The sequence below is a fragment of the Macaca thibetana genome, chromosome 10, assembly GCF_024542745.1.
Source record: "Macaca thibetana thibetana isolate TM-01 chromosome 10, ASM2454274v1, whole genome shotgun sequence".
In the NCBI taxonomy this organism is placed as follows: domain Eukaryota; kingdom Metazoa; phylum Chordata; class Mammalia; order Primates; family Cercopithecidae; genus Macaca; species Macaca thibetana.
In genome coordinates, this window is record NC_065587.1 from 55,720,086 (window position 1) to 55,747,007 (window position 26,922).

Here is a 26,922-nt window from a genome sequence, read left to right on the forward strand (position 1 = left end):
ATACATTTGAAAGGGCCCCTGATGTTAACGTCATGTCCTATTGGTAAATAACAATCATCTATATCCATGGGAGATCGATTCCAGGTCCTCCCCACTCACACACCCCTCTCAATACCAAAATCTGAGGATGCTTATGTCTCTTAGACAGAATGGTGTAGTATTTGCTTACAACCTGTGCTCATTTTTCTGTATACTTTAAACCATCTCTGGAGTACTTATAATACCTACCACAGTGCTTACACAGCACTTCACTCACACAGACTCAGCATAGTGCTCAGAGCACAGCAAATTCAATGTTTGCTTTTTGGAACTTGGTGGAACGGATGTTTTCAGTCTGCTGCTAGTTGAATCCACAGGTGTAGAATCCATGAATACAGAAGACCGACTGTACTTTGCTTTCATTTATCTGAAAATGTCTTTATTTCATCCTTGTTTTTGAAAGATAGAGTTGATATACTTGACATTATATTTCTAGATTGACAGTTATTTTCTCTTAGCACTTAAATGAGGTATAGTTGATTGTCTTCTGGTTTCATTACATTGATATTGAAAAGCATATCTTCAATCCAATTGTTATTGATTTGGAAATAATCTTTCTAGTCTCTGGCTGCTTTTAAGATCTTCCTGTTGTCTTTGCTATGCTATAGTTTTGCTACAGAGTATTTCTATGTGGATTTCTTTTTATCCTGCTCTGGTGTATTTCCTGTGTTCATAGATTCTCTTATCAAATCAGAAAATTTCTCAGTCATTATGTCTATAAAAATCACTTGTCCTCTGTTCTCTGTATTCATTTCTTCTTCAGAAATTCAGACTTACTCTGTCATCCCTCTTAACTTTTACATTTTTCCAAATCCTTGTCTCTGTACTGCCTTTTAGGTCAGGGGTTAGCAACTTTTTTTTGTAAAGCACCATATGGTAAATTTTTTAGGCATTGGAGGCCAAGAAGCAAAATTCCAAGGATATTAATAAGTGCTTAAATAAGAGAGAAAACTCCTACTCTACCCTGTTTGCCTGGGGTTGGCCATCCTGGCTGGTGGACACATTTTGTCTTCAGTTGCTGAGACAGTCGCAGGATAGAGTGACTAGCCTGAAAGGAGAACCTTGTGGAATGGGTGGGTAGCAGGTAGTGCCAGGGTCATTTCTACTCTCTGTTCCAGTGAGGCTCAGATCCCAGCATGCTCTTTTCTCCTCCAGAGATCCCAGCACTGGTTGGAGTCTTGAACTGAGATTCTGCCTCTCAACGATCAGCAGTTGCCAACAGTAGAGACTCAACATGTAGATGTTAGCCAGTGTGGGCGCTGGACAGTGGTGCAACGTGTCCACTGGCCAGGAAGGTGGTCAGGGAGAATAGGGACAGGGGAGGATCCTCTAGCCTGGTCTGTGGCTCACAGTGCTAGCCCACTGGAGCAATGTCCACGAGCTGTACAAAAACAGGCAGGGAGCCAGATTTGACCCACAGGCTGTAATTTGCTGGACCCTGTTACAAATAATTCAGATTTATTTTCCAGTCAGGTAATTCTTTCTTTAGCTGTGTGTACAAGTCTCCTGTTATCCATAGGGGATATGTTCCAGGAACCCCAGTGGACACCTGAAACTGCAGACAATATCAAACCCATTTGCCATCAGTTAGAACACGTTTTTGTTCATGTCTTCCACCCACACATTTAATGCCTTTTCTATCTTAACTAAGGACTTACATGCACTGTGGCTGTAACTTTTGCATTTGAAGTGCAACAGTAAGTCTATCACAAATTTGTTTTTCCTTCCTCACCATGTTTCAGACAGGAGATTCGTTTTTACCGTACATCTTAGCAACCTCAGTATGTGTTTTGTTTTTTTCCTTTCCTTATTAAGTCAAGAACTTTCACCTTTTCTCTTAAAGAAAGCTGTTTTAGTTCATTTTCTATTGCTGTAACTGAATACCTGAGACTGGGTAATTTTTAAAGAGACTTATTTCTTATATTTCTGGAAGCTGGGAAGTGTAAGAGCATGGCACCAGCATCTGGTGAGTGTATCATTGCTGCATCATAACACGGGGAAGGATATCACGTGGCAAGGGGGCTCGTGAGAAGTAGCCAAACCGGCTTTTATAACAGAGCCGTTCTTGTGATAACTGTCCCTCTCCCTCACTAACCTTTTAATTCATTAATCTGTGGATGGATTAATCCATTCTTGAAGGCAGAGCCCTTGTGACCCAATCACCCCCAAAGGTCTCAGCACTGATGCGTTCAGGACCAAGTTTACAACACATGAACTTGTGGGTGACACATTCTAACCACAGCAGAAGCACTTCGTGGCTTTCCTTGGTATACCCAAACTGCTAGCATCACTACTCTTGCACTTGGGGCTATTGTTAAGTAAAATAAGAGTTACTTGAACACAAGCACTGCAGTACCATGATAGTGGATCTACTAACCAGGATAGCTACTAAATGACTAATGGGTAGGTAGCATATACAGTGTGGATACCCTGGACGAAGGGATGATTCACATCCCAGGTGGGATGGAGCAGGATGGTGCAAGATTTTGTCATGCCACTCACAGTGGGGCGCAATGTAAAACTTACGAATTGTTTATTTCTGGAATTTTTTATTTAATATTTTCAGACCATGGTTGACTGCAGGTAACTGAAACTGTAGAAGTGAAACCATGGATAAGATGGGACTACTGTGTTCTGTTTAGCTCATTCATTTTAATTCCAAATAAAACATTTTTTTTTAGTGTCCTGTTTGGTTCTTGTCTCTAATTCACTTAGCAGTTTTGAGTATCTTTTCTTTTCACTCACTTCTTTATTTAAATGTTTTATAAATAGTTACCTTACATAGTGTGTCCAGTAATTCCCAGTATCTGAAAACCTCAGGGATTGTAAATATTGTTAGTTTTTTGGTTTTGATTGATTGGCTGTTACCAATGATAGAAACGAATCAAAAATCTATTTAATAGTAATGGCATAATGGTCATTTGTAACGTTAGCCTCACAGTGGTTCTGACGCTGCTATATTCAGGTTTAGGGCACAATATTTAGACTTTACGGGATTGGTTTCAGTTGTCTGTCTGAGGTGCTTCCCTCAGACTCACTGGTCAAAGGCTCCCAAGGTGTTCTATCCCAAATGTTTGGCCCAAGTGATTCAGTTTAAAAATACCATTATCTCACCTGGTTGTATAGCTTGCTAATAAGATGATTTTGAAGTTTTTGATACACAAAGACTTAGGCAGCATGGAATTGGAGGCAGGTGCATCTCTTGCGGGAAATTTATGAGCTTAGACTCGTAAATCTGACGGGAGGTAAATTTCCTATTATCATAAAGAATCTGTTTAGGACAGCTCTGTATCCCAGCATCTTCTTGTGTATATTTTTCCTCTTAGGTCTACAAGGAAGTCTTCACGAGGAGCAGTGAGAACTCAGCGTCGTCGACGTTCTAAGTCTCCTGTCCTTCATCCTCCAAAGTTTATACATTGCAGTACAATAGCATCTTCTTCCAACAGTCAACTGAAGCACAAAAGCCAGACTGACTCACCTGATGGCAGCAGTAGGCTGGGAATTTCAACCCCGAAAGAGTTCAGTGCAGGAGAAAGCTCTACTTCTCTCGATACTAATCACACAGGGGCAGTCGTTGAGCCTTTGAGAACTTCTGTTCCAAGGCTCCCATCAGAGAGTAAGAAGGAAGACTCCTCTGACGCTACCCAAGTCTCCCAAGCAAGTCTCAAAGCCAGTGATCTCTCTGACTTTCAATCTGTTTCCAAGCTAAACCAGGGCAAGCCATGCACATGCATAGGCAAGGAATGCCAGTGTAAGAGATGGCATGATATGGAAGTGTATTCCTTTTCAGGCCTGCAGAGTGTCCCTCCTTTGGCTCCAGAACGAAGATCCACACTTGAGGACTACTCTCAGTCGCTGCATGCCAGAACTCTGTCTGGCTCTCCCCGATCCTGTTCTGAGCAAGCTCGAGTCTTTGTGGATGATGTGACCATAGAGGACCTATCAGGCTACATGGAGTATTACTTGTATATTCCCAAGAAAATGTCCCACATGGCAGAAATGATGTACACCTGATAGCAAGAAGCTAATTCATATGCTTTAAACCAATGAAGGCTTGTCAAAGAGATTTAGTTAATGGCAGACCTTGTGGCCACTTTGTGTGAGAAGACATCTCTCTCTGCTCACTGTGCTTGCAATAAAAACTTTACTTGGCATCTCAGTCAATCTTCATTCTTTAAACTTACTCTCTGAGCTCTTCCGTACACTTCAAGGCAAGCAGATCAAAGAAAAATTTAGAAATGTTCCTGGGGGATGAAGAAACTATAATTACTTGAGACTGGCAGCAGTGGGTAAAAGCCTTTGTAAAACAGTGCATTTTTCAGATTTGTTTAAGGTTTGGTAGCCAAGGAAAGTAAAATGTGATTTTGTAACTGCCCTGAACATTTGTCATGCTGTAGTTGCCAGCCCAGAATATTAGAAGTTACAAGACTGATTTAAACCATCTCTGATTTAATGCAAGATTTATTGTGTCTATAAAGATTTCTCATGTTATTGTTAAGCCAGAGATCTAAGGTTTAGATTCATTTTGAATAAACTAGCTGGCCTGCCCTCTATTGTTTGAGAGAGTTATTAACCATCACTAAAGAAGCCCCTGCTGGTGCTATTCATCCTGAGACATGTTACATGCAGTTACTCAAGCAGCTTGGAATGGGCTGCTTCAGTTGGAGGGAGGAGGTGTAATATTTGAAACTAGTGTGTGTCTTCACCATCTCCAGCATTTTAAGTATATGGTGTGTTTTTTTGTTATTAGTTGTAATACAGGTCTCATACCTCACTTTCAGATGTTCTAGATGGTTACCTCTTTGAGCTGCCCTGTCACCCCAGCAACCCCAAAAGAGAATTTTGTACATTCTGTATCCCACAGATTTGGTCAACCATTTCAAAATTCCCTCCAGTTTGGTAAAAAAATCTGTCTTCGGTTTCAGCTGGATGATGAATCCTTGTTTTTCAGGTGGCTCCAAAAAGAATGTTCCATGTGTTCAGACCATCCTAAGCAGAGCCACCAAATTTAGTGACAGTGTCTAGTCATGTTAGCAATAATGTTAACAGAAGCTTTTGTTTAAATTACAAAATACATTTATACTATTTACTAAAACATCGCACTGGCTGTCTGGTTGATTGATGATAATGGGATGTGGGCTTCAACAAATAGGTGATTTGTTCTTGGGGGAGAGGGGAAGGGTGTTTACTAGAAAAACCCTAAGCTTAAGTAGTGGGAGTCCTCTACTGGTCATTGGTTTAGTGTGGATTTAGTGACATCTGAAGGCTTTGGTTAAAGGGAGGGAGCAAAATACCTTATCACAGCTCTAGAAGCTGTGACATATTTCCTAATAATGGTGACACAAGGTGTACTAGTTAGTATATCTAAGGCAGAAATTCTCAAACTTTTTGTAAGCACCTCCTTTACACTGACAAATTCAGGACCCAAAAGGTTTTGTTACAGTCTCCAAAAGGATATATGTTAATGTTTACCATATTAGAAATTTAAGATAATTTTAAAATATTTAATTCATTACAAGCTAACAATTTCTGAATGAAAAATAGCTTTTCCAAAACAAAAAATATTAGAAGAGTGGCATTGTTCTACCTTTTTGCAAATCTTTTTTAATGTTTGGCTTAATTAGAAGACAGATTCTCATATGTTTCTGCATTCAGTCTGTGGGATATCGCATATTGTGTGGTCTCTGGCAAACTTTTGTACACTTGTGAGTATGAATGTGAAAAAGGCAACTAAAGGTTGAATATTGCTTACATGAAATACTTGGGACCAGAAGTGTTTCGGATCTCAGAATTTTTTTAGATTTTGAAAGATTTGCATTAATCCTAAAAGCCAAACTGCTCCAATGAGCAGGTCCTTTGATCCTCATGTCAGTGCTCAAAAAGTTCTAGATTTTGAAGCATTTCAGATTAGGGAACCTCAACCTGTAATGTTTTAGTACTATGAAAATAATGTTGACCTCAGATTTCCTAAAAGGGCATCAGGGACTCCCAGGGATTCCCAGACCAAAATTTAAGCTTCTGGTTGTAAAGGTACCACCCTGCTTTCACCTCCACAACTAATGTTTTGGCTCACCTTTAAAAAAACAAAAACTGGGCTGGGCGCGGTGGCTCACGCCTGTAATCCCAGCACTTTGGGAGGCCGAGGTGGGCCAATCACAAGGTCAGGAGATCGAGACCATCCTGGCTAACACAGTGAAACCTGTCTCTACTAAAAATGCAAAAAATTACCTGGGCGTGGTGGTGGGCGCCTGTAGTCCCAGCTACTCAGAAGGTTGAGGCAGGAGAATGGTGTGAACCCAGGAGGCGGAGCTTGCAGTGAGCTGAGATCGCACCACTGTACTCCAGCCTGGGCGACAGAGTGAGACTCCGTCTCAAAAATAAAATAAAAACTGGAGAGGAGTGGAGCTATTGTAATTAAGTAGTGAACTATTCAAGTTCATCTTAAGTGGGCTTAACATGTTCTTTGAATTAAGACGAGTTCTTAAGCCTTTAAATCCCTTTTAGTTTGCTTTCCAAGCCAGCGGTCTGGTTATTTGCTTAGTGCTGTATGTTAGTGCAGCAGTCACCAGAGAATGATGATACGTATATTTTTCATACGAAGGTGTTAGGGGTGTAAGGATTGAAAAGGGCAAAGTTCCAATGACCTACTAACTCAAAATCCAACTTGGATGAAAGTTGAGTCATTCCCGATTTGTGGGAATAAGTTGTAAGTTATCTACATCTCAGCAAAATCTTCCTCAAAACATGAATCTTGAAGTTAAAAATTACTCTGCTCAGACCCAGTTGGGCCAACTTTAACATCAGGGTCCCTTTCTTTTGTGAATGCGACTTACCAAACTAATCTCCTTTCTCTCATACATCTAGGAAAATGGATTTGGTTTGTGGATTGAGGGATTAAGTCTCACTCTGATGTTCCAAAAAAGTAACATCTTGATTTCTACATGCCTTTATTGAACAAGTTTTCATTGAATGTTCATTCATTCATTCATTCATTCAATGAGTATGAAGTGCTTACAACACATCAGGGACACTGTACTAGAGCCTGGCAATCGAACAGTAAGCAGAATAATATCCTTGTCCTCAGTAGAGAAAGGTGATGAACATATAAGTTGTATGGAGAGAAGAAGAATTAGGAGATAGAAAGGGGTGGGCTAGGGATAGGGTTGCTATTTGGGGTGAGCAGAGAAGATGCTGTGATAAGGTGATATTTGAGCAGAGACCTGAAGGAAGTAAGAGAGTGAGCCATGGGGGCATCTGAGGGAGAGGCATTCTTGGCAGAAGGAACCACAAGGATGTCAATGCAGCTTGAGCAGGTGGGGTCAGAGAGAGATCGGTCGGGCCAGATCATGGAGGGCCTGATAGGCCATTTCAAAGGTGTTGACTCTTACTGTGAGTGAGATAGAGAGCCATTTGGAGGAGCAGAGGAGAGAGACATCACCAGACTTAGCTTTTTTTTGGAGACAGAGTCTTGCTCTGTCACCCAGGCTGGAGTGCAGTGGCACGATCTCAGCTCACTGCAACCTCCACCTCCCGGGTTCAAGCAATTCTCGTGTCTCAGCCTCCCAGGTAGCTGGGATCACAGGTGTGCGCCACCATGTCTGGCTAATTTTTTTTTTTGTATTTTTAGTAGAGATGGGGTTTTGCCATTTTGGCCAGTCTGGTCTTGAACTCCTGACCTCAGGCAATCCGCCCACCTTGCCCTCCAAAAGTACTGGGATTACAGGCATGAGCCACCATGCCCAGCTGAGACTTAACCTTTTGAAAGAGCACTGGCTACTGTGTGCAGACTAAGGGAAGGCAAAGAGGACAGTCAGGAGGCTACTGCAGTGAGTCAGGCAATAGGTTTGGTACTGGGTACTTGGCAGTGCAGGAGATAATATGTGTTCTGGAAGGTTTTTGTTTTGTTTTGTTTTAGACGGAGTCTAGCTCTGTTGCTCAGGCTGGAGTGCAGTGCCGCAATCTCAGCTTACTGCAATCTCTGCCTCCTGGTTCAAGCAATTCTCCTGCCTCAGCCTCCCAAGTAATTGGGACTACAGGCGCATGCCACCACACCCGGCTAATTTTTGTATTTTTAGTAGAGATAGGGTTTCACCATGTTGGCCAGGCTGGTCTCGAACTCCCGACCTCATGATCCACCTCTGCCTCCCAAAGTGCTGGGATTACAGGTGTGAACCACTGTGCCCAGCCTGTTGTAGAATTATTTTAATCCAAATCCCTTCAGGGATTTGCTGATGGACTAGATTTAAGGTGTGAGAGAAAGACAGGAATGAAGGTTGACTCCAAAGGTTTTAATAAGTTTGTGGAGTCGGCTGGAGGGACAAATTTGCAAGTGGAGACTGAGAGTTTTGTTTGTTATTGTCAAATCTGAGATGCTCATGAGTTATTTAGAAATGTTGAGTAGGTGGCTGGATGTCTGACAGAAGATCAGGAGAGTGGTGCAGACTGGGGACGCAGACTTCAAAGTCATCGGTAGAGGGAGTTTATGCAAAGCCATGTGACTAGAGACTTCCTCAGAAATGAATGTAGATAAAGAAGCCAGAGAATGAAGGTCTGGCACATTCCCAAGGTACAGAACTCAGGGGGATGAGGAGGAACCAGTAAGGCAGGAGCAGAACCGAGAGAGAGAGAGTCTAGAAGTCAATTGAAAAAGGATTTCAGAAGGGGTCATCAGCTGCTAGATGCTGGGAAGACCAGGAGCACCCACTATGTGCAGGCACTGGGTAGACACAGATGAGCTGCAATACCTGCTGTACAACAGGTGCTCAGGTTTTTTAATAATTTAAGTTCTGGGGTACATGTTCAGGACATGCAGGTTTGTTACATAGGTAAGCATGTGCCATGGTGGTTTGCTGCACCTATCAACCCATCACCTAGGTATTAAGCCTATGAAGCCCTGTATGCATTAGCTGTTTATCCTGGTGCTCTCTCTCTCTTCCTGCTCCCCCACCCTACCCACAGGCCCCATTGTTCCTCTCTCTGTGTCCATGTGTTTCCATTGTTCAGCTCACACTTAAAAGTGAGAACATGTTTGGTTTTCTATTCCTGTGTTAGTTTGCTGAGAATAATGGCTTCTAGATCCATCTGTGCCCCTGCAAAGGACATGATCACGTTCCTTTTTATGGCTGCATAGTATTCCATGGTGTATCTGTACCACATTTTCTTTATCCAGTCTATCATTGATCGACATTTGGGTTGATTGACTGATCACTAGAGAAATGCAAAATCAAAACCAGAATGAGATACCACCTCATACCAGTCAGAATGGCAATTATTAAAAAGTCAACAAACAAGAAACAAAAGATGCTGGTACGGCTCTGGAGAAATAAGGATGCTTTTATACTTTTGGTGGGAATCTAAGTGAGTTCAACCCTTGTGGAAGACATTGTGGCGATTCCTTAAAGACCTAGAACCAGAAATACCATTTGACCCAGCAGCCTCATTACTGATTTATATTCCCAAAGGATTTATATTCCCAAAGGAATATAAATCATTCGATTGTAAAGATACATGCACACCTATGTTCACTGCAGCACTATTCACTATTTTTTGGAAAGAAGAAAATCCTTGCTTTAACAACTCATAGTTTGGGGGAGGAGCCAGCATGTGGGAAGGGCACTAGTCCAGCCAGGAAACCTGCCTGGAAAGGCTTCCAGGGTGATGAGGCTCGCTCTGCTGAACCTTCCACGGCTGAGAAGAACCCCAATGGATTTCTGGGCACAGTCCTTCTCTTTGTTCTGGATTTTCAGTTCTCTCCCTTTGAGGCTCCCAGAGAAGCAGTCAAGCTTGAGAAGTTGAGCAGGAAATGGAGGGAGAAAGTGACCAGGGAACAGAACAAGGGAGTGGGAAGAGATCTGGGACGAAGAGAGGGAATAGGCTAGCTGCCTTTAAAACCAGTTTATAATTATTTCAAGTTTATTTTATTTTTTATTTTTATTTATTTATTTTTGAGATGGAGTCTCACTCTGTCGCCCAGGCTGGAGTGCAGTGGCATCATCTCGGCTCACTGCAATCTCTGTCTCTGGGGTTCAAGTGATTCTCCTGCCTCAGTGCCCCCAGTAGCTGGGGTTACAGGAAGGTTCCACTCTGCCCGTCTAATTTTTGTATTTTTAGTAGAGAAGGGGTTTCGCCATGTTGGCCAGGCTGGTCTCGAACCCCTGACCTCAGATAATCCACCTACCTTGGCCTCTCAACGTGCTAGGATTACAGGCGTGAGCCACCGCGCCCAGCCTATTTATTTTTAAATGATAATAATTATTATTATTTTTGAGAGAGGATCTTGCTCCATCACTCAGTCTGAAGTGCAGTGGTGTGATCATGGCTCCCTGCAGCCTCGACCTCCCAGGCTCAAGCGATCCTTCTGCCTCAGCCTTCTGAGTAGCTAGGACCACAGGCATGCACCACCATGCCTGGCTAATATTTCAAGTTTAGTAAATTCCATTGGATTTGAAGAACTTGTTTTTTCTGAGGAAAGTCTGTTGTAATGCACGTAACACCACAAGAGGTCTCCCTTTCCCTGAAATGCATCCGTTTAAAAGGCAGGACGAATGGTAACTTATCAGAAAGCTCTGGGCAGGTAAGGCCAGTACCAAATTTGGCAAAGAATCTTACTTAAACTTTACAAAGTCATAGTATCCCTTTACCAGTAACTTCGTTTTTCAGTTTAAAACATGAGAATAAGGAGTGCTTCGATGTCAAGATATTTAATATTTGGGAAGGGTTCCCTCTTCCCTCTTTGATGACTATTTTATTAAGCCTGAAAAGTAATTTAGTATGTAAGAGTAATACTCATAAGCGCTAACACTGATTATACGTGTAGTGTGTTCTGAGCCTTTTTACAGTATTAACTCTCTAATCCTCACCCAGTCATATAAGGTAGATACTGTTATTCTTGATACCAATAATCCTCTGAGGTAGGGACTTTTACAGATGAAAAACTTGCAGTTTAGAGAAATTAACAATTGGTCCCAGGTCACACAGCTTGTGAGGGGCAGGACTGGGATTTGAAGACGTATCTAACTCCAAAACTACTCATCCTGCAGTAAACGGATTCATGAATCTTTATGTTATTAAACAGTTTCTTAATTTGAAATTTTACCATGGTTTCGTTGTTATTTTCTATCTATCTATTTATTTATGTTTTGAAACAGGGTTGCCCAGGCTGGAGTGCAGTGGTACCAAAATGGCTCATTGCAGCCTCCAACTCCTTGACTCAAGCAATCCTCCTGCCTCCGCTTCCCATGTAGCTGGGACCACAGGTGTGTATCACCACACCTGGATAATTTAAAAAAATGTTTTTTAAATTGTAGAGGCGGGGGTCTCACTTTGTTGTCCAGGTTGGTCTCAAACCCCTGGGCTCAAGCAATCCTCCAGCCTTGGCCTCCCAAAGTGCTGGGATTACAGGTGTGAGCCCCTATACCAGGCACTTACAGTGTTTTTAACCAGAGATGAGAGTCAGATTCATCTGACGAGCTTTTAAAAGAATACGACTGCCCAGGTCTTCTCCCAGGACAATCTAATTCTGTAGGTCTCAGGTGGGGCTCTCGGATCTCTTTATGTTTTTAAGTTCAGTAGGTGGTTCTTGCGTGTAGTAACCCTGGGTAGAGAGCGACCCTAGGGAGCTGCTATGGATGGACAGTGGTTAAATTCACATAGGTGGAACACCCTGCTAAGATGCAGCAATGGCCGCCTGGCCTAAGCGTATGATTACAATATTGAATCCGCAGCTCAAACTCCCCTAGCTTCCAGTTGGAGATGCTCTTCCCCTGACAGCAGAGCTCGAAAAAAGTTTGTGATTCTCGGAAGTCCTCAGTGAGAAGTGGCGAAAGCAGAACTCCCCAGGAGTAGCCCTGAGGTGTTCTTAGAAGTGAATTGTGCAAGCAGACTGTCAGTCAACCTGGCCAGGGCTCACACCTAACTACCCAGAGGACACAGTCCTTATCCACTATGTGCTCCCTGTCAGCTTGGCAAACAGATGGTGACAGTGAGCCCAAGAGGCTGGGTGCCTCTACCTGGTGGTGAAACGCAGATACAGAAGGGGCTCTTTAAGGTCAGGGGCTGTGACCAAGGATGAAACCAAGTCCTAAGAACAGATAACCCGCTGGAAGGAAAGCAGGGAACATTTTTTACCCACTTCCCAAACAGGAACAAGACTTCCGCAGTGACTTTACGTGGCCTAAATTATCACGGGGTTAGGAAATATGTCAGATAAATTTAAAGTCAGATAATTGTCTGATGTTCTCTAGCACCTTCTGTGCTTAGTTCTCTCTTTCTCGTCCATCCCCATCTTCACACACACACTCACACACAAACACACACACATACACACACTCTCACCACACACACTCTCGCAACACACTCTTGCCACAGACACTCTCATACACTTCACACACACTCTTACACACGTTCACACACACTCTTACACACACATTCACACACACACACAGACACACACAGATGTTCCTAGTGGCTCTTACCTTTCCCAGAATTCCTCTATACTCCTATTAACCTTGGGCTTAGCTGGGATTTACAATCATTAGCTCTGGCCACAGCTTCTTGCCGTGGAGATTTATTTGTTCTTTTTACTGGAGTTTGGTGGGAACCTGAGTGGCTGGGAATCCACCCGGGCCCTTCTCTCCTGGCCCTGCCCCAAGAGCTTTCTGAAGTCTGGCCTCACAGGCTCCTAGGACACTAGAGGAAAAGACAGCTCGGAAAGGGAAATTTTTAAAAAATCATGACCCTTGAGAATTTCTGAGAGGACCTCATTACAGCACAACCCTGGGTTGACAGGAAGGGGACTCCTTTGACCCTCAGGGTCTGCCGGGTCTGCGGCAGGGAGGGCGCAGAGGTACCAAGGGGTGGGGAGAGGAAGCTAGCGGGAAGCCCAGTCTGTGTCTCAGGCAGCGAGGAGGGCAGGCTCCTCTCCCTTCTCTTTGCCTTTCAGGGGAAAGAGAAAGGAAATAGATGATTGCTTCTTGCACCAGGTTCTCCGGGGTGGAGGGAGCTCAGGGTGGTGCGTGAGCACTGGACTGAGATTTGGTGTATCTTCCAGACTCTGTTTCCACAGCCTCCCCTCTCTTTCTGACTTCCCTCCTCTGCTTTCGGAAGCACATGTGAAACTGTCTCCATTCCTTTCTCTTTAGGTCACCGGATTCCTTGATGGGGCTGGCAGTGGTGCTGTAACCCCAGGTCCCCTTAGGGCATGTGAGTGGTGATGGGGCTGAGATCTGCCAATCTCCTCGCTCTGGGGGATTTTCAGTGTTCCAGGACTGGGCGTTCTACTGGTCTCCGTCTCCCCTCCCTTCCCCGATTCCCCGGCGCCCTCCCTGCCCGCAGACCCAGGGGACTCTGAGAATGGAAGGCAGCTCTTATTCCCGGGAGAAAAAGACACCAGGTTCCCTGGGCTGCCTGCACTCAGTTCTCAGCCTCCTTCCTCATCTCTCCAGCCACTGCCCGGGTCTGCAGCACGGGCACGGTTTGAAATACCCCTCCTTCCCGCTTTGAAGGAGGCTGGGCTGGCCGGGGGTTATTTTGGGAGCAGCTTCTGAGATCCAATGGCCTTGTTAGGGCAACACTGACCTTTCCGTCCGGGGAGGAGGGCAGGATTGGAGAAGGGGGCGGGGCAGCGGCGGGGAGACCGACAGCCCCGCACACCCACTGGGGTGGAGAAGGGGGCCAGCGGGCTGCGGGAACCCAGCCTCAGGCGGGGGCTGTCACCGAGGGGAATTTCCCCTCTTTGAAAAGGCTGGGGACCCCTCCACCCCACGCTTTCACTGGGCTTCTTGAAGAGATCACACCGTTTTCCCTTGGACTTCTTGGAAGGCAGACTTGGGACGCTTTGTGGGGACTTTGAACCTTTCCTTTCTGCTTTCTTCCCAGCAGGCAGCCTTGCTCTGGCTGGTGGAGTCGGGGCTCCTGGGCATGGCACTGACTAGCCAACCCAGTGCTGACTTGGCGCCGGGGCTCTTTCAGCCTCTGCTGGCATCCTGCTTCCCCCCTCCTGGGGCGCAGTGGTGAGTCTGGGGGCCTGCCCCCGAGGGCACTGGAGGAGTGTTGCAGGCATCACCCACGCCCTCTGCACTCACCCTGGAGGACGGGGAGGTTGTCAGGGGCTATGATGAGATGAGCGGGGGCCGCTTTGACTTTGATGACGGTGGGGCGTACTGCGGGGGCTGGGAGGGGGGAAAGGCCCACGGGCACGGACTGTGCACAGGCCCCAAGGGCCAGGGCGAATACTCTGGCTCCTGGAACTTTGGCTTTGAGGTGGCAGGTGTCTATACCTGGCCCAGCGGAAATACCTTTGAGGGATACTGGAGCCAGGGCAAACGGCATGGGCTGGGCATAGAGACCAAGGGGCGCTGGCTCTACAAGGGCGAGTGGACACATGGCTTCAAGGGACGCTACGGAATCCGGCAGAGCTCAAGCAGCGGTGCCAAGTATGAGGGCACCTGGAACAATGGCCTGCAAGACGGCTATGGCACCGAGACCTATGCTGATGGAGGTGAGGCCAGCTGGGGGCCTGCAGAGGTGGGGCAGGGCCAGGGAGGGTGAGAAACCCTGGTGGAGGGTGGGAAAGGTGATGGGCAATTGGCACAGAATCAGATGGGCTAGGATGTGATTTGCTGTGTGGCTTTGGGCAAGCTGCTCTACCTTTCTGAGCATCCATTTTCTTGTAGTAAAGATGGAGCGAATAAAGGGGTTATCAAGAGGATTAGTGGGAGTGCTTAGTACAAAGCCTGCCATATAAGTGCACACTCAACACACAATAAAATATAACTACTACCGTTAGCATGTTCGGTATGCTCCAACATAAACAGCCATGAAATATACTCTAGCAGAATCGGGTTCTAGTCTTAACTTTGCCGTGAAAATTATTTTCAAGCAATAGATCATGAGGAGTATTCATTCATCCACCCACCCATCTACCCATCCACCCATCCATCTATCCACTCATCATCTATCCACACACCAATCCACCCACCCGTCCATCCATCCATCCATCCATCTGTCCATCCACCCACCCACCTGCCAGCCCATCCATCCATCTACCCACCCACCCACCCATTCATGCTTCCACCCAACCATTCACCTACCCATTCAGCCATTCATACATCTACCTGCCCATCCACCCATCCATCTTTCCATCCATCCATCCATCCATGATCCATCCATGGATTCTCTTTTTTTTTTTTGAGACAAGGTCTCATTCTGTTGCCCACGCTGGAGTGTAGTGGCATGATCTCAGCTCTCTGCAGCCTCGACCTCCCAGGATCAAGCGATCCTCCAACCTCAGCTTCCCTAGTAATTGGGACTATGGGCATGCACCACCATGCCTGGCTAATTTTTGTTTTTTGTTTTTTGGTTTTTTTTGTTCTTTTGTAGAGACAGGGCTTTTTCATATTGCCCAGACTGGTCTCAAACTTCTGAGCTCAAGCAATCTGCCTGTCTTGGCCTCTCAAATTGCTGGGATTACAGGTATGAGACACTGTGCCTGGCCTACATTCCTTTTGTGTTTCCTTTTTAAAACTTTTTAAAGATAGATCTTGCTCTGTTGCTCAGGCTGAAGTGCAGTAGCACAATCACAGCTCACTGCAACCTTGAACTCCTGGGCTCGAGCAATCCTCCCATCTGGGCCTCCTGAGTAGCTGGAACTATAGGCACATGCCACCACGCCTAGCTAATTAATTGTTATTTGTTTTTTGTAGAGATGGGGTCTTACTATGTAGCCCAGGCTGGTCTCAAACTCCTGGGCTCAAGCAATTCTCGGCCTCTGTGGCTCACACCTGTAATCTCAGCACTTTGGGAAGCCGTGGTGGGAGGATCACTTGAGGCCAGGAGTTCAACACCAGCCTGGGCGATCTAGCAAGATCCCCATCTCTACAAAAGGAAAAATCAAAAAACAAAGATAGGCATGCAGGCAAACAATTATATACATTATACACAAGTATGTACAGATGCTGTTGTGAAAAGCAGCATTTAGATTTGAGGAGATCAGCTTTAAGTGGAGGTGACGCCTGAGCTTGGTCTCTACAGGAAAGTTACATTTGTGAGAGTGGGCGTGGGACAGAGAGAGAAGTGAGGACAAAGGCTCAGAAGCATGAGAGTGGTAGTGGGTTAAAGAAACAGAGAGGAGTTTTCTGTGGCAAAACAGCCCTGTGGAGTGGCAGAGCAGCCGTCATTACCTAGTCCACGGGGTGTAACATTGGGCATATCACTTAGCTAAGCCAGTTTCCTCATCTATGAAAAGGGACACTTTAGAATCAGTACCGCTCAAAATGTGGGCGGTGGGGGGACAGCATCAGCACCATCCATCCACCAGTTAGAAATGCAAATTCAGTGGCCCACCCAGACCTTCTCATCAGAATCTCTGATGAGAAGGGCCCGAACGCTGCTTTCACAAGCTTATCAGGCAATTTTTATACACAACAAAGTTTAAAAATTGTTGCTTTAAATTAGGGCCTAGCAAACCATAGATCATGGGCCGAACTGGCCCGCTGTCAGTTCTGCACAGCTTATAAGCTGAGAATAATTGAAAAAAAGAAGAACAATATTTTTTGGCATGCAAAATTATTTGAAAGCCCCTACGTAACATCCTCAATTTTGCTTCTTGTCCTGCAAAGCCTAAGGTATTTACTACCTGACTTTTTTTTTTTTTTTTTTTTTTTGAGGGAGGTTCTTACTCTGTAGCCTAAGCTGGAGTGCAGTGGCACAATCTCAGCTCACTGCAGCCTCTGCCTCGCAGGTTCAAGTGATTCTCCTACCTCAGCCTCCCGAGTAACTGGGACGACAGGCACTTGCCACCACACCCGGCTAATTTTTTTTTTTTTTTTTTTGTATTTTTTGGTAGAAATGGGTTTTTGCCCCATTGGCCAGGCTGGTCTTGAACTCCTGACCTCAAGTGATCCACCTGCCTTGGCCTCCCAAAGTGCTGGGATTACAGGTGTGAACCATTACACCCCGCCCTACCTGACTCTTTATAGCAAAAGTTTGCTGGCTGCGGTTTTGAATGGTCATTCCAACTCTTTCTGATGCAGGATAATTCTATAAAGTCTTCCTAATGAGCTGCATTGGAAAGAGGAACTGACACAGATAACTCATAACTGGCTAATTTTTACAAATGACATTTGGTGTCAGAAGGCATTCGTAGGACAATGTATTCATCACTAGTGTCTCCTTTTTTGACAGTGGCTAGGAAATGTAGGACTGGGGCTGGGATCAGGGCAGCTGAGGCAGAAAAAGGCATCAGCCAGCCCAGGGAGCAAGGTTTGTTGAAGCCAAGGCTGTTGGACACATTGAGAGCAGCCTCAGGTGCAGGATAAATTTGCATCTGGGCTGCCAGTTGGTGGGTGTCTGGATGTTAACGAGGTCGCTGGAGTTTGTGCAGGTGCCTATGGCTGCTACCCAGCACTGGCTGGGAACTGAACAGCCCTGAGCACAGATTCTGGCTTCACCACTTGCTAGTTGGGTGACCTTGAGCTGTTTTCTGAGCCTCTTGAATCTAGTGCAATTCAGTTCAGCAGATGTTTATGCCAGGCACAGTGCTAGACACTGGAGACACAGCAGAGAGCAAGCCTCAGTTTCTCTGGCTAAAAATGGAGATAATCCTTGAGTGCTTATACAGCGTCTGTTACCTATGGTGCACTGTAGGCATGCGTAGAATGTTCGTTCCCGTCCCTCTTCTCTTCAAACCAAGGTGTGTGTGTGCGTGTGTGCATGTGTGTCTGTGTCCACGTGTCTGTGTGTGCATGTGTCTTTATGTGCATGTGTGTGTGTCTGTGTGTGTTTTGGGTCTGGATGTGAGTCACAGGACACAAATCTCTGGGTCAAAATGAGCATAGGAAACCATAGACCCATCTCCTAATATGTCTAAAAGAGGAAAATCTATTCATTCATTCATTCATGCAACCAGTACTACTGAGCACCTGGTCTGTTCCAGGCACTGCTTCACGGCAAGTTCTAGGGCAGGGGCAGTGAGCAAGACGAGGTCCTCAAGGAGCTTCCTGTCCAGTGGAGAAGAATAAACTAGAAAACAAACATACATGTAATCTCCAGAAGTTACAAGTGTATGGAAAAAACTAATAGAGGCAGAAGAGGATGGTGTTCTTAGATGGAGTGGTCTCAGAGGCAGGATGGAGGGGCCTGGAGAGGAAGTAGGTCCCCTCAGGCAGACGGAATCCCGTTGCAAAGTCCCCAAGGCAGGTTTGAGGAACAGCACAAATGCCAGAGTGAGCGAGGGGTGCAGACATCGTGGGCCTGGGCCGGATCACACAGGCTTTGCAGGCCCTGGATTTTATCCCAGGTGTGCCCAGGAGCTCTTCAGGCCAGGTGACCAGAAGCCCTGCTGCCTTGGTTTATCAGAGCCCCAGACTTCTCCCAGATGAGATGACCCCACATCCACATCCACCTCACAGATTCTCTTTCCCAAGCCACACACGAGGTGCAACTCTCCAAAATTAGATGTGGCCACTGCTTCGGAAAATCTCTTTAATCAAGCTGTCACCAGTCCCCCAAGGGTTTGTTAAGGATCTGCCCTCACCCTTGGCCCCAACCTGGGTATCACTGAGGGGAATGTGGACAAATAAGATCCTGTGATTAGGAACGGTTGGGAGTCTGGCAGCCCTGCCCTGGGTCCCTTCCCTGGCCCTGCCACATTATTTAAACTCACCAAACCTTAATTTCCTTGTCTATAAAATGGACCTATCCTACTCTCTCAAAAGACTTCTCATGGGATGAATAAGTACTCAGTAAATGGTGATTGCTCTTATTACTATTACCTATTATTGATTCATCCAGTAAATATTTATTTAGTGACTATGATGCAGCTAGCACGATGCTACACCTGTAGTGTAGAAATAAGCAGAAGGGAAACGCTCCCTGTCTTCGTAGCAAATCTAACAGGAAATTGTCCTGCAGTTCTGTGTTGGGTGCTAGGTAGGGACAGACAGCGGAGTAACAAAGCCAAAGCGGGCAGTTGACCAGACCCAGGCATTCAGGGAGGCTTCCTGAAGTCAGCTGCAAGCCGAGCCCCGACATACGTGCAGGAGTGAGCCAGGTGACAAGGGCGGAGGGAGACTCCAGGACGAGAGGACAGAGAATGCAAAAACTGGGAGGTCCAAAACTTGCCACCAGCTAGGAGATAAAGCTGAAACTCGTATCTTATCCTCAAAGGTTCAGAAGTCTTCTCCACTGCCTGCTTTTCTGGCAGTCAAATGCTACAAAGGAAATAGCAGTTTTCTAAACTGGAGATGTCAACACATTAGTGGATGGTGAAGTCAATTCAGTGGGTCAGGACCTGCATTTTTCAAAAAGGAAAGAACAGAACAGAACAGAATAGAAAAGTATCGGAGTATTTCACAGAGAGTAAGATAAAGTATTATTTTCTGAAATATTTATTCAGTTGGGGAGATACACATATATATGCACACACACCATGTGTGAGAGTGTGTGTGTGTTCAAAAGTGTCTGCATTTATGTGTGTTTTGCAATGTAATATGTGTTTCTTACTGCAAGTCATGGTCCAAAAATTTTGACACTCATTGTTCTAAGGTGACTTGACTTGGCGTCTTCTTCAAAGCTCTGCCATTCCCATCTGGCAGACCCCTCCCTGTCCTCTAGACTTTCTCTTTGGTCTGAGGATAAGCTCTCCAGCTCTCGCATGGGAAGGGGAAGGTGGGGCTGGTGCAGGAGCTCTGGCCTTCCAAACCCTGTTGTAAGCTGCTTGGCACCCCTCCCCCTCCTATAGCCCTCATTCCTCCCCTGGCCATATATAGCAAAGCTAAAAACAGCTGCTGACTTAAAGCACACGCACACGCCCCAGCCCTGAAAGAGTAATGTGCCTGTTGCGTGGCTGGCTGTTCCCACCAAGACACTCACGGGCTCCAGACCTCCTAGAGTCTTTAGTGCTTGTTGTTTTCTGAGGTTCTTGGTCCTGGGGCCCTTGCTTTGGCCTCAGAGACCCATAAATACCCTGAAACTTCAGGCGTGATATGAACATATGTGCAAGACTATCTGTGTTTTTCTGGGAGGCATTTTCTCACATAGTCTCAGATTCTCCAAGTCATCTCTGGCTCAGAGAAGTTCCAGAACCACTGATGACTTTATTAATCCTGTCCCCAAAATGTGCACTGGAAGAATCAAGCCCGAAGTGGACTTTTTCCATAAAGCTAATAAAAATAATAACAGTAAAGCCAATTGTGGGCAGACTGCTGGAGCCCAGGAGTTCAAGACCAGCCTGGGCAACATGGTGAAACCCCATCTCAACAAAAAAGAAAAATACAAAATTAGCTGGACATGGTGGCACTCACCTATAGTCCCAACTACTTCAGAGGCTGAGGTGGGAGGATCGCTTGAGTCCGGGAGGTCGAGGCTGCAGTGAGCCATGATCACACCACTGCACTCCAGGCTATGCAACAGAATGAGACACTGTGTCAAAAAAATAAAATAAAATAAAATAAATAATAATAATGATAGTTAACATGTTTGGAGTGCTTACTAAGTCCCAGGCACCATTCCTAGCACTTGAGGTACTTGAGGTATGTTGTGTTATTTATTTATTGATTGATTTTTTGAGATGGAGTTCCATTCTTGTCGCCCAGGCTGTAGTGCAATGGTGCAATCTTGGCTCACTGTAACCTCCGCCTCCTGGATTCAAGCAATTCTCCTGCCTCAGCCTCCTCAGTAGCTGGGACTATAGGCATGTGCCACCATGCCCGGCTAACTTTTTGTTTTAGTAGAGACAGGGTTTCACCATTTTGTCCAGGCTAGTCTCGAGCTCCTGACCTCAGGTGATACCCCTGCCTCGGCCTCCCAAAGTGCTGGGATGACAGGGGTGAGCCACCGCGCGCAGCCTGCTGTGTTGTTTAAACCCTCACCCAACAACCTCATGGAGACATAGTTATGGCTCCTGTTTTACATATGAGGAAGCTGACATGGAGATCATGCAAGTACCTCGCTCAAGGTCATCTAGCTAATAAGAGGCAGAGATGCAATTTGATAATAATAAGTGATCATTAAACATTTGGTATTATAAATAAGTATTTTAAATAATAAACAGTAAACAATGATACAGAATAGGACATGCTTCATAATTCGTGAGACCCAGTGCAAAATGAAAATGTGGACCCCTTCTTTAAAATCATTAGAATTTTAAGATGGGGACAACAGAGCATTAACCCAGGCGCAGGGGCCTTCTGAGTGCTGGGTCCTACGAGACTGCATAGTTCCAGCACTCACGAAGCTGGCCTTGACAATAGTAATAACTGTGCCTGGCTACTAGTTAATGTGTCTTTATTATGTACCAGGCTCCGGCTAAGCGTCTTATGGGCATTGTATTACTTAGGTTTCCTCATAACCCTGTCATCTACTACCCTAGTGGCTTTTAAACTGTTATAATTGCAATCCCACTATAAGATATGTATTTTATTCCTTCTCTGGGCAGTGAATGCAAAAAAAAATGTATTTTACATTGTAATTCTATATCTATACACATATAAAAAGAATGCAAAACTGAAACAAACCATCGCAAAACAAGATTTCCCTTCCTAGGTACGATGCTTGCTATTTTCTCTTTTATTCTATTTTGTTGACAGAATTAAATGAGGCCCTGATCCATGTAAAGCTCTTAGAACAGGGTATGACATGTGTTAGTGCTTTCATTACTAATATTATTATTATCATTACATGCTGAAAAGTTGAGACTTTATGTTTAATTATGACGATTGGGTCAAAAACCCAAGCGTTTGCGCTGTGGATCCAGTTTTCTTTCTTCTGCTCAAAGCTTATGATTTAAGCTAATGTTAGTCCAATTGACTCTGAACACAGGAGCTACGTGATTTTGCCAGACTGAGCAGTAAGTACCTGGTGTCACATTCTCTGGGCCTGTGATACATGTTCCTTGCAGAGAGAAGCTTGAAGGAACTTAACTTTCATATTTATTTATTTATTTGCATAATAGAATACTTTTCTGTTGATCAGTTTATCTATCTTTATGCCAATGTCATGCTGCCTTGGTTACTATAGCTTTATACTGTCATAAAATCAGAGTAAATCCTTCAACTTTGCTCTTCTTGTTCAAGATTGCATTATTCTAGGTCATTTCTATTTTAAAATCAGCTTCTTCAGCCTGGGCAACAGAGTGAGACCCTGTCTCAAAAACAAAACAAAACAAAACAAAACAAAACAAAAACAAAGAAAAGAAAACCAGCTTCTTGATTTCTGAAAAGGCCTGCTGGGATTTTGATGAAGATTGTATTAAATCTATAGATCAGTTTGAGAGAATGGACATCTTATTAGCAGTGAGTCTTCCAACCCATGAACATGGTATATATCCCTATTTGTTTAGGTTTTCTTTAATTCCACACAGCAATGTTTTAGAGATTTCAATGTCTTATACATCTTTTGTTAATTTTATCCCTAGGTATTTTATTTTTTGTGATATTGTAAATGGCATTTAACATTTTATTTTTTCAATTGTTCACTGCTGGTTTATAGAAACACAACTATTTGTGTATATTGACTTTGAATTCTTTTACCGTGCTCAGTTAATTTCTTAGTTCTAGTGGATCTTTTTGTTTTTGTTTTTGAGGTTAAGAGGAATATCTTTTAACTTAAAACAGTTTGATTGTTATTGAAAATAAAGTGTAGAGGCCCTGAGAGAATCTGATATTACTAAAGGAAGACATATGATATTTAAACATCTGAAACTTGGAGTAGCCAGATCTGGGTTCAAATCCCGGCTGTTCCGGTTCTTAACCATATGAACCTGGGCGCACCATGTAACCTCCCCGAGCTTCTGTTTCCTTTTTTCCTTTAGGGATGTGCTAACATCTCCCTCAGAATATGGTCGAGACAATGAAACAATATAATACCTACGAAGCACTCAGCATCATGCCTGGCACGTAGGAAATGCCAAAATATATACTCCTGTATTTCCTTCACATTCCAAAGGGTGAATTAATTCAGCACGGCCTGAACCATAGCTGTCCCTGTCTTTGGGAGGATATTTGAGGAAAAAAGGAGTTTTTGACTTTGGAACAGTAAATAAGACAAGACTTTGATTCGCGTAGTTCTGCCTTGAGTCTTGCCAGTGTAGATGGAATCCATGCCAGACACAATTCCATTTCGAATGTAGAATCAGCATAATTTAACCTCATCTTGGAAATCTCATGTCCCAGTTCACAGCCAGGCATCAGTGTGACAGTCAGCTGAGCTGCTGCCTTGGCAGCCTCTGGGCATTCTACGGAGACCCCAGGAGAGCGCAGCAGACCCTTAGCAGGACAGAAAAGCGGACATCATTAGTCTTTCCTCTCCACGGCCTTGTTTTCAGTGATTCATGTGCCCGATTGGCCAAATCTCTGCAGACGTGCTTCTGTCCAAGGCCAGGCCTCTGGGATTTATCGAGCTTGCTTGTTTCCAGGGCCTACTAATTCCGTGACCAGCAGCTGTTCCCCGGAGGAGGCCCTGCCCTCCACACCCTTGTGAGGAATGCCGAGTCTCATTTTCTGAGGGCCCTGGTTAAGGGTGGGGTGTGGGGCCGGGGGGGACAGGGTTGCTTCCTGCCATAGACTTCCTGCCTTGGAGGGTTATCCTTGTTCTCACCTATACCTTCCCGAGCTGAAGCCACAGAGTAGGAGAGAAGTTAGGGCCGGCACTCCTCCCTCCCGTGTAACTTTCACTCCCTGCTTAAAGGGAACTGATGAGAGTTGCCTGGCACAGATCTGTGCCTGGCAGAATCCACAGAGCAGCCCAGGTGTGCTAGGAACTCCAGAATGACCCCTGCTCCAGGCCAGGAATGAGCACCTTGTGCCTGGAGGTATTCCTGCCAGTGCTGGCTGACCATTGCTGTGGATGGGGTAGAGTTGGAATCACAATTGGAGGCCAGACGGCTGCATGCAGCCTGCAGGGCACACTCTGGCTGGCATGCACCATGTTTTTATTATTTCTATTTTTAATTAAATTGGAATCCCTTATGGGTAGGGTTTTTTTTTTTTTTTTTTTTTTTTTTTTGTAGGGTCTTGCTCTGTCGCCCAGGCTGGAGTGCAATGGTACAATAACGGCTCACTGAAGCCTCCACTTCCTGGGCTCAAGCGATCCTCCCATCCCAGCCTGCAAGTTCCTAGGATTACAGGTGCACGCCACCATGCCTGGCTAATTTTTCTGTAGAGATGGGGTTTCTCCATGTTGCCCTGGCTGGTCTCAAACTCCTGAGCCCAAGCCATCTGCCTGCCTCAGCTTCCCAAATTGCTGGGATTATAGGCCTGAGCCACTATGCCCAGCCTATGGCTACCTTTTAACAAAGTGATCAAATTTAACATCATCAATGACAGACAAACCGACAGTATGTACCCTGGATGGGATGTACGGAGAAGGCCAGCACTTTAAGAGGCCAAGGCAGGAAGATTGCTTCAGCCCAGGAGTTCAAGACCAGCCTGGGCAACGTAGTGAGACTCTGTCTCTAAAGAAAAAAAAGATAGACAGGATCTGACCCATTTGATGAGATTCTTTCAGCTACTGTGTTGAGAAGAGGCTGTTTTGGGAAGACAGGTATTGGGTGAGGGGGAGGTGGCATGGAGACCAACTAGTGAGTTTAACACAATTATTACTGGTGAGATGATGGTGGCTTGCACCATTACCTTGTAGCAGCAGGGGTGGTGAGAAGACGCATTTTGAAGCAAAAGCTTATAGACTGGACAGGATTGAGAGAAAGAGGAGTCAAAGATGGTCCCAAGGCTTTTGCCTGAACCATGGAAGGATGGTGTTTCCATGAACTGAGATGGGGTGAGGGTTTGAGAAGGGAAGGTCAGGAGTTCAGTACTGGACACCATGGGTGAGAGATGCCTGTTGGAAGTGTCCATGGGCATTGGGGTTGTGGGCAGGCCTGTGCACAGGTAGGTGGGGATCCTTTTAGACCCTCTCCCCTTGACCTTTCTTGCCTGCTGCACACACAATCATTTCTGGTCTCCAAGTCCCTCAGGGTTGCTGAGCTGACTCAAGGCCTGGAAATGGGCCTTTCCCCCAGGCCACAGGCTCCAGGGCTGTCAGCACCCAGGCGATGCCTCCTGGTTAATCCCCTGCTTTCGGGTGAGCTACGGGGCATCATCTGGGGCAGCAGCCTCTGGATGTAGGGGTGGTGGAGCCCTGCGGGCTCAGGGACTTGTCATCCACCCACCGCAACCTGACCCTGCTCCCGGGAGCTGGTCCCAAATGCAGCCAGCTCCTCTGCTTTGGGTTGTCTGTTGGTGATCCCAGGAAACCAGAGACTGTGGAGATGTGATGGACAGCAGCATTTGGAAGCCATGGGAAGGGACTTTGGTGCCAGCCTTGCAGGCCAGCCAGAGAGCAAGGCCTTGGTTGGGATTGTTATGGGAAAAATGTAACACAGTCTAAATGCTCACCGGAGGGACTGCTAAATTAATTTATGAGACCATGCGATGAACTACAAAAGGCCCTTAAAAAGGCAGAGGTGAACCCACCTATATTCATACAGAAAGAAATCTAAGGCATTATAAGTGAACAAAAGCCACTTGGCAAATATCTATTGAGTGCCTGCTAGGTGCTAGGTATGTTCTCAGAGATGGGGTCAGTGGTAGACTGGTGAACAGCTAATCTTTTAGTCTATTTGTGATAAGTATATGGTTGCAAATTGGCAGAAAAAGGCCTGGAAGGATCTAAATCATTAACAGGAGTTACCCTGGGGAGATCGCACAAAGGTGTTTTCTTTTATATACTCTTCTGTTGTTTGGATTTTTTGCAATGAGCATATGACTTTTAAAATTTTGTCTTCTTTCTTTTTTTTAATTTGTGACAGGGTCTCACTCTGTTACCCAGGCTGGAGTGCAGGAGAGATCTTGGCCCCCCGCCACCTCCACCCCTGTACAATGCACGGGGCTCAAGCAATCCTCCCATGTCAGCCTCCTGAGTAGCTGGGACCACAGACATGCACCACCACACCCAGCTACTTTTTTGTAGTTTTAGTAGAGAGAGGGATTGAGCAGGCTGGTCTTGAACTCCTGAGCTCAAGAGATCCACCCACCTCAGCTTCCCAAAGTGCTGGGATTACAGGCGTAAGCCACTGCACCTGGCTCAACTTTTGCAATTTTTAAAAAGTACTTCCTCCATACAAACAGTATTTACACGTAGACATAATAAGGAGCCCTCAGGATGCAAAAAGGGTTGGGGGTGGGGGTGTCTAAGCACAGTTTTCCAGAATCTAGGCTCAGAATCCTGGACAGCCTCCCTTTGTTCCTCGTCACTCTGGGTACTCAGCTTTTCAATGCAAGGCAGGGTTGGAAGAGCATTTGAGGCAAGGGACCTGTTCTTCAGTCCCAGCTGAGCTACTCCTGGGCTGTGTGGCCTTGGCCAGGTCCCTCTACCTCTCTGAGCCTAAGCTTCCTCCCCTGTATAATGAAGGAATAAGACTATACTTACCCATGAAGGTAAGCAGATTTTCTCATGCACAACACTGGCTAATCGGGTGGGACTACCTGTGGAAGTGGTGAGGGGGGACTGCAGGCTATAGTGCTACTCAGCCTCAGGACCCATTAGCAATGTCAGCTGTGGACACAGGATGGGGAATAAGTGGCCTATGCGATGAATTACTTATGGGCTTGGACTAGAAGATCTTATCATCGTCCGATGAATTTTTGTGTTTGTTTTTCTTGAGACGGAGTCTTGCTGTGTCGCCCAGGCTGGTGTGCAGTGGTACAATCTCGGCTCACTGCAACCTCCGCCTCCCGGGTTCAAGCAATTCTTTGCCTCAGCCTTCTGAGTAGCTGGGATTACAGGCATACGCCACCACACCAGGCTAATTTTTGTATTTTTAGTAGAGATGGTGTTTTGCCATGTTGGCCAGGGTGGTCTTGAACTCCTGACCTCGTGAACCACCTGTCT

General features: G+C 45.5%; 3 protein-coding genes across 3 annotated transcripts in view; 2 read left to right on the forward strand and 1 right to left on the reverse strand.

Moving 5' to 3' along the window:
* The window catches only part of OSER1 (oxidative stress responsive serine rich 1), a 313,341-nt gene extending 308,749 nt beyond the window's left edge, over positions 1-4,592 (forward strand). The window contains exon 5 of the mRNA XM_050806564.1: positions 3,366-4,592. Within this exon, the coding sequence (XP_050662521.1) occupies positions 3,366-4,053 (688 nt within the window). The 3' untranslated portion in view covers positions 4,054-4,592. The remainder of the gene's footprint in view (positions 1-3,365) is intronic.
* Positions 1-26,922, reverse strand: part of GDAP1L1 (ganglioside induced differentiation associated protein 1 like 1) — a 112,551-nt gene that overhangs the window by 73,317 nt on the left and 12,312 nt on the right. The gene's annotated exons all lie outside the window — the stretch shown is intronic.
* The window catches only part of JPH2 (junctophilin 2), an 80,844-nt gene continuing 67,085 nt past the window's right edge, over positions 13,164-26,922 (forward strand). Inside the window, exon 1 of the mRNA XM_050806467.1 lies at positions 13,164-14,536. Within this exon, the coding sequence (XP_050662424.1) occupies positions 14,158-14,536 (379 nt within the window). The 5' untranslated portion in view covers positions 13,164-14,157. The remainder of the gene's footprint in view (positions 14,537-26,922) is intronic.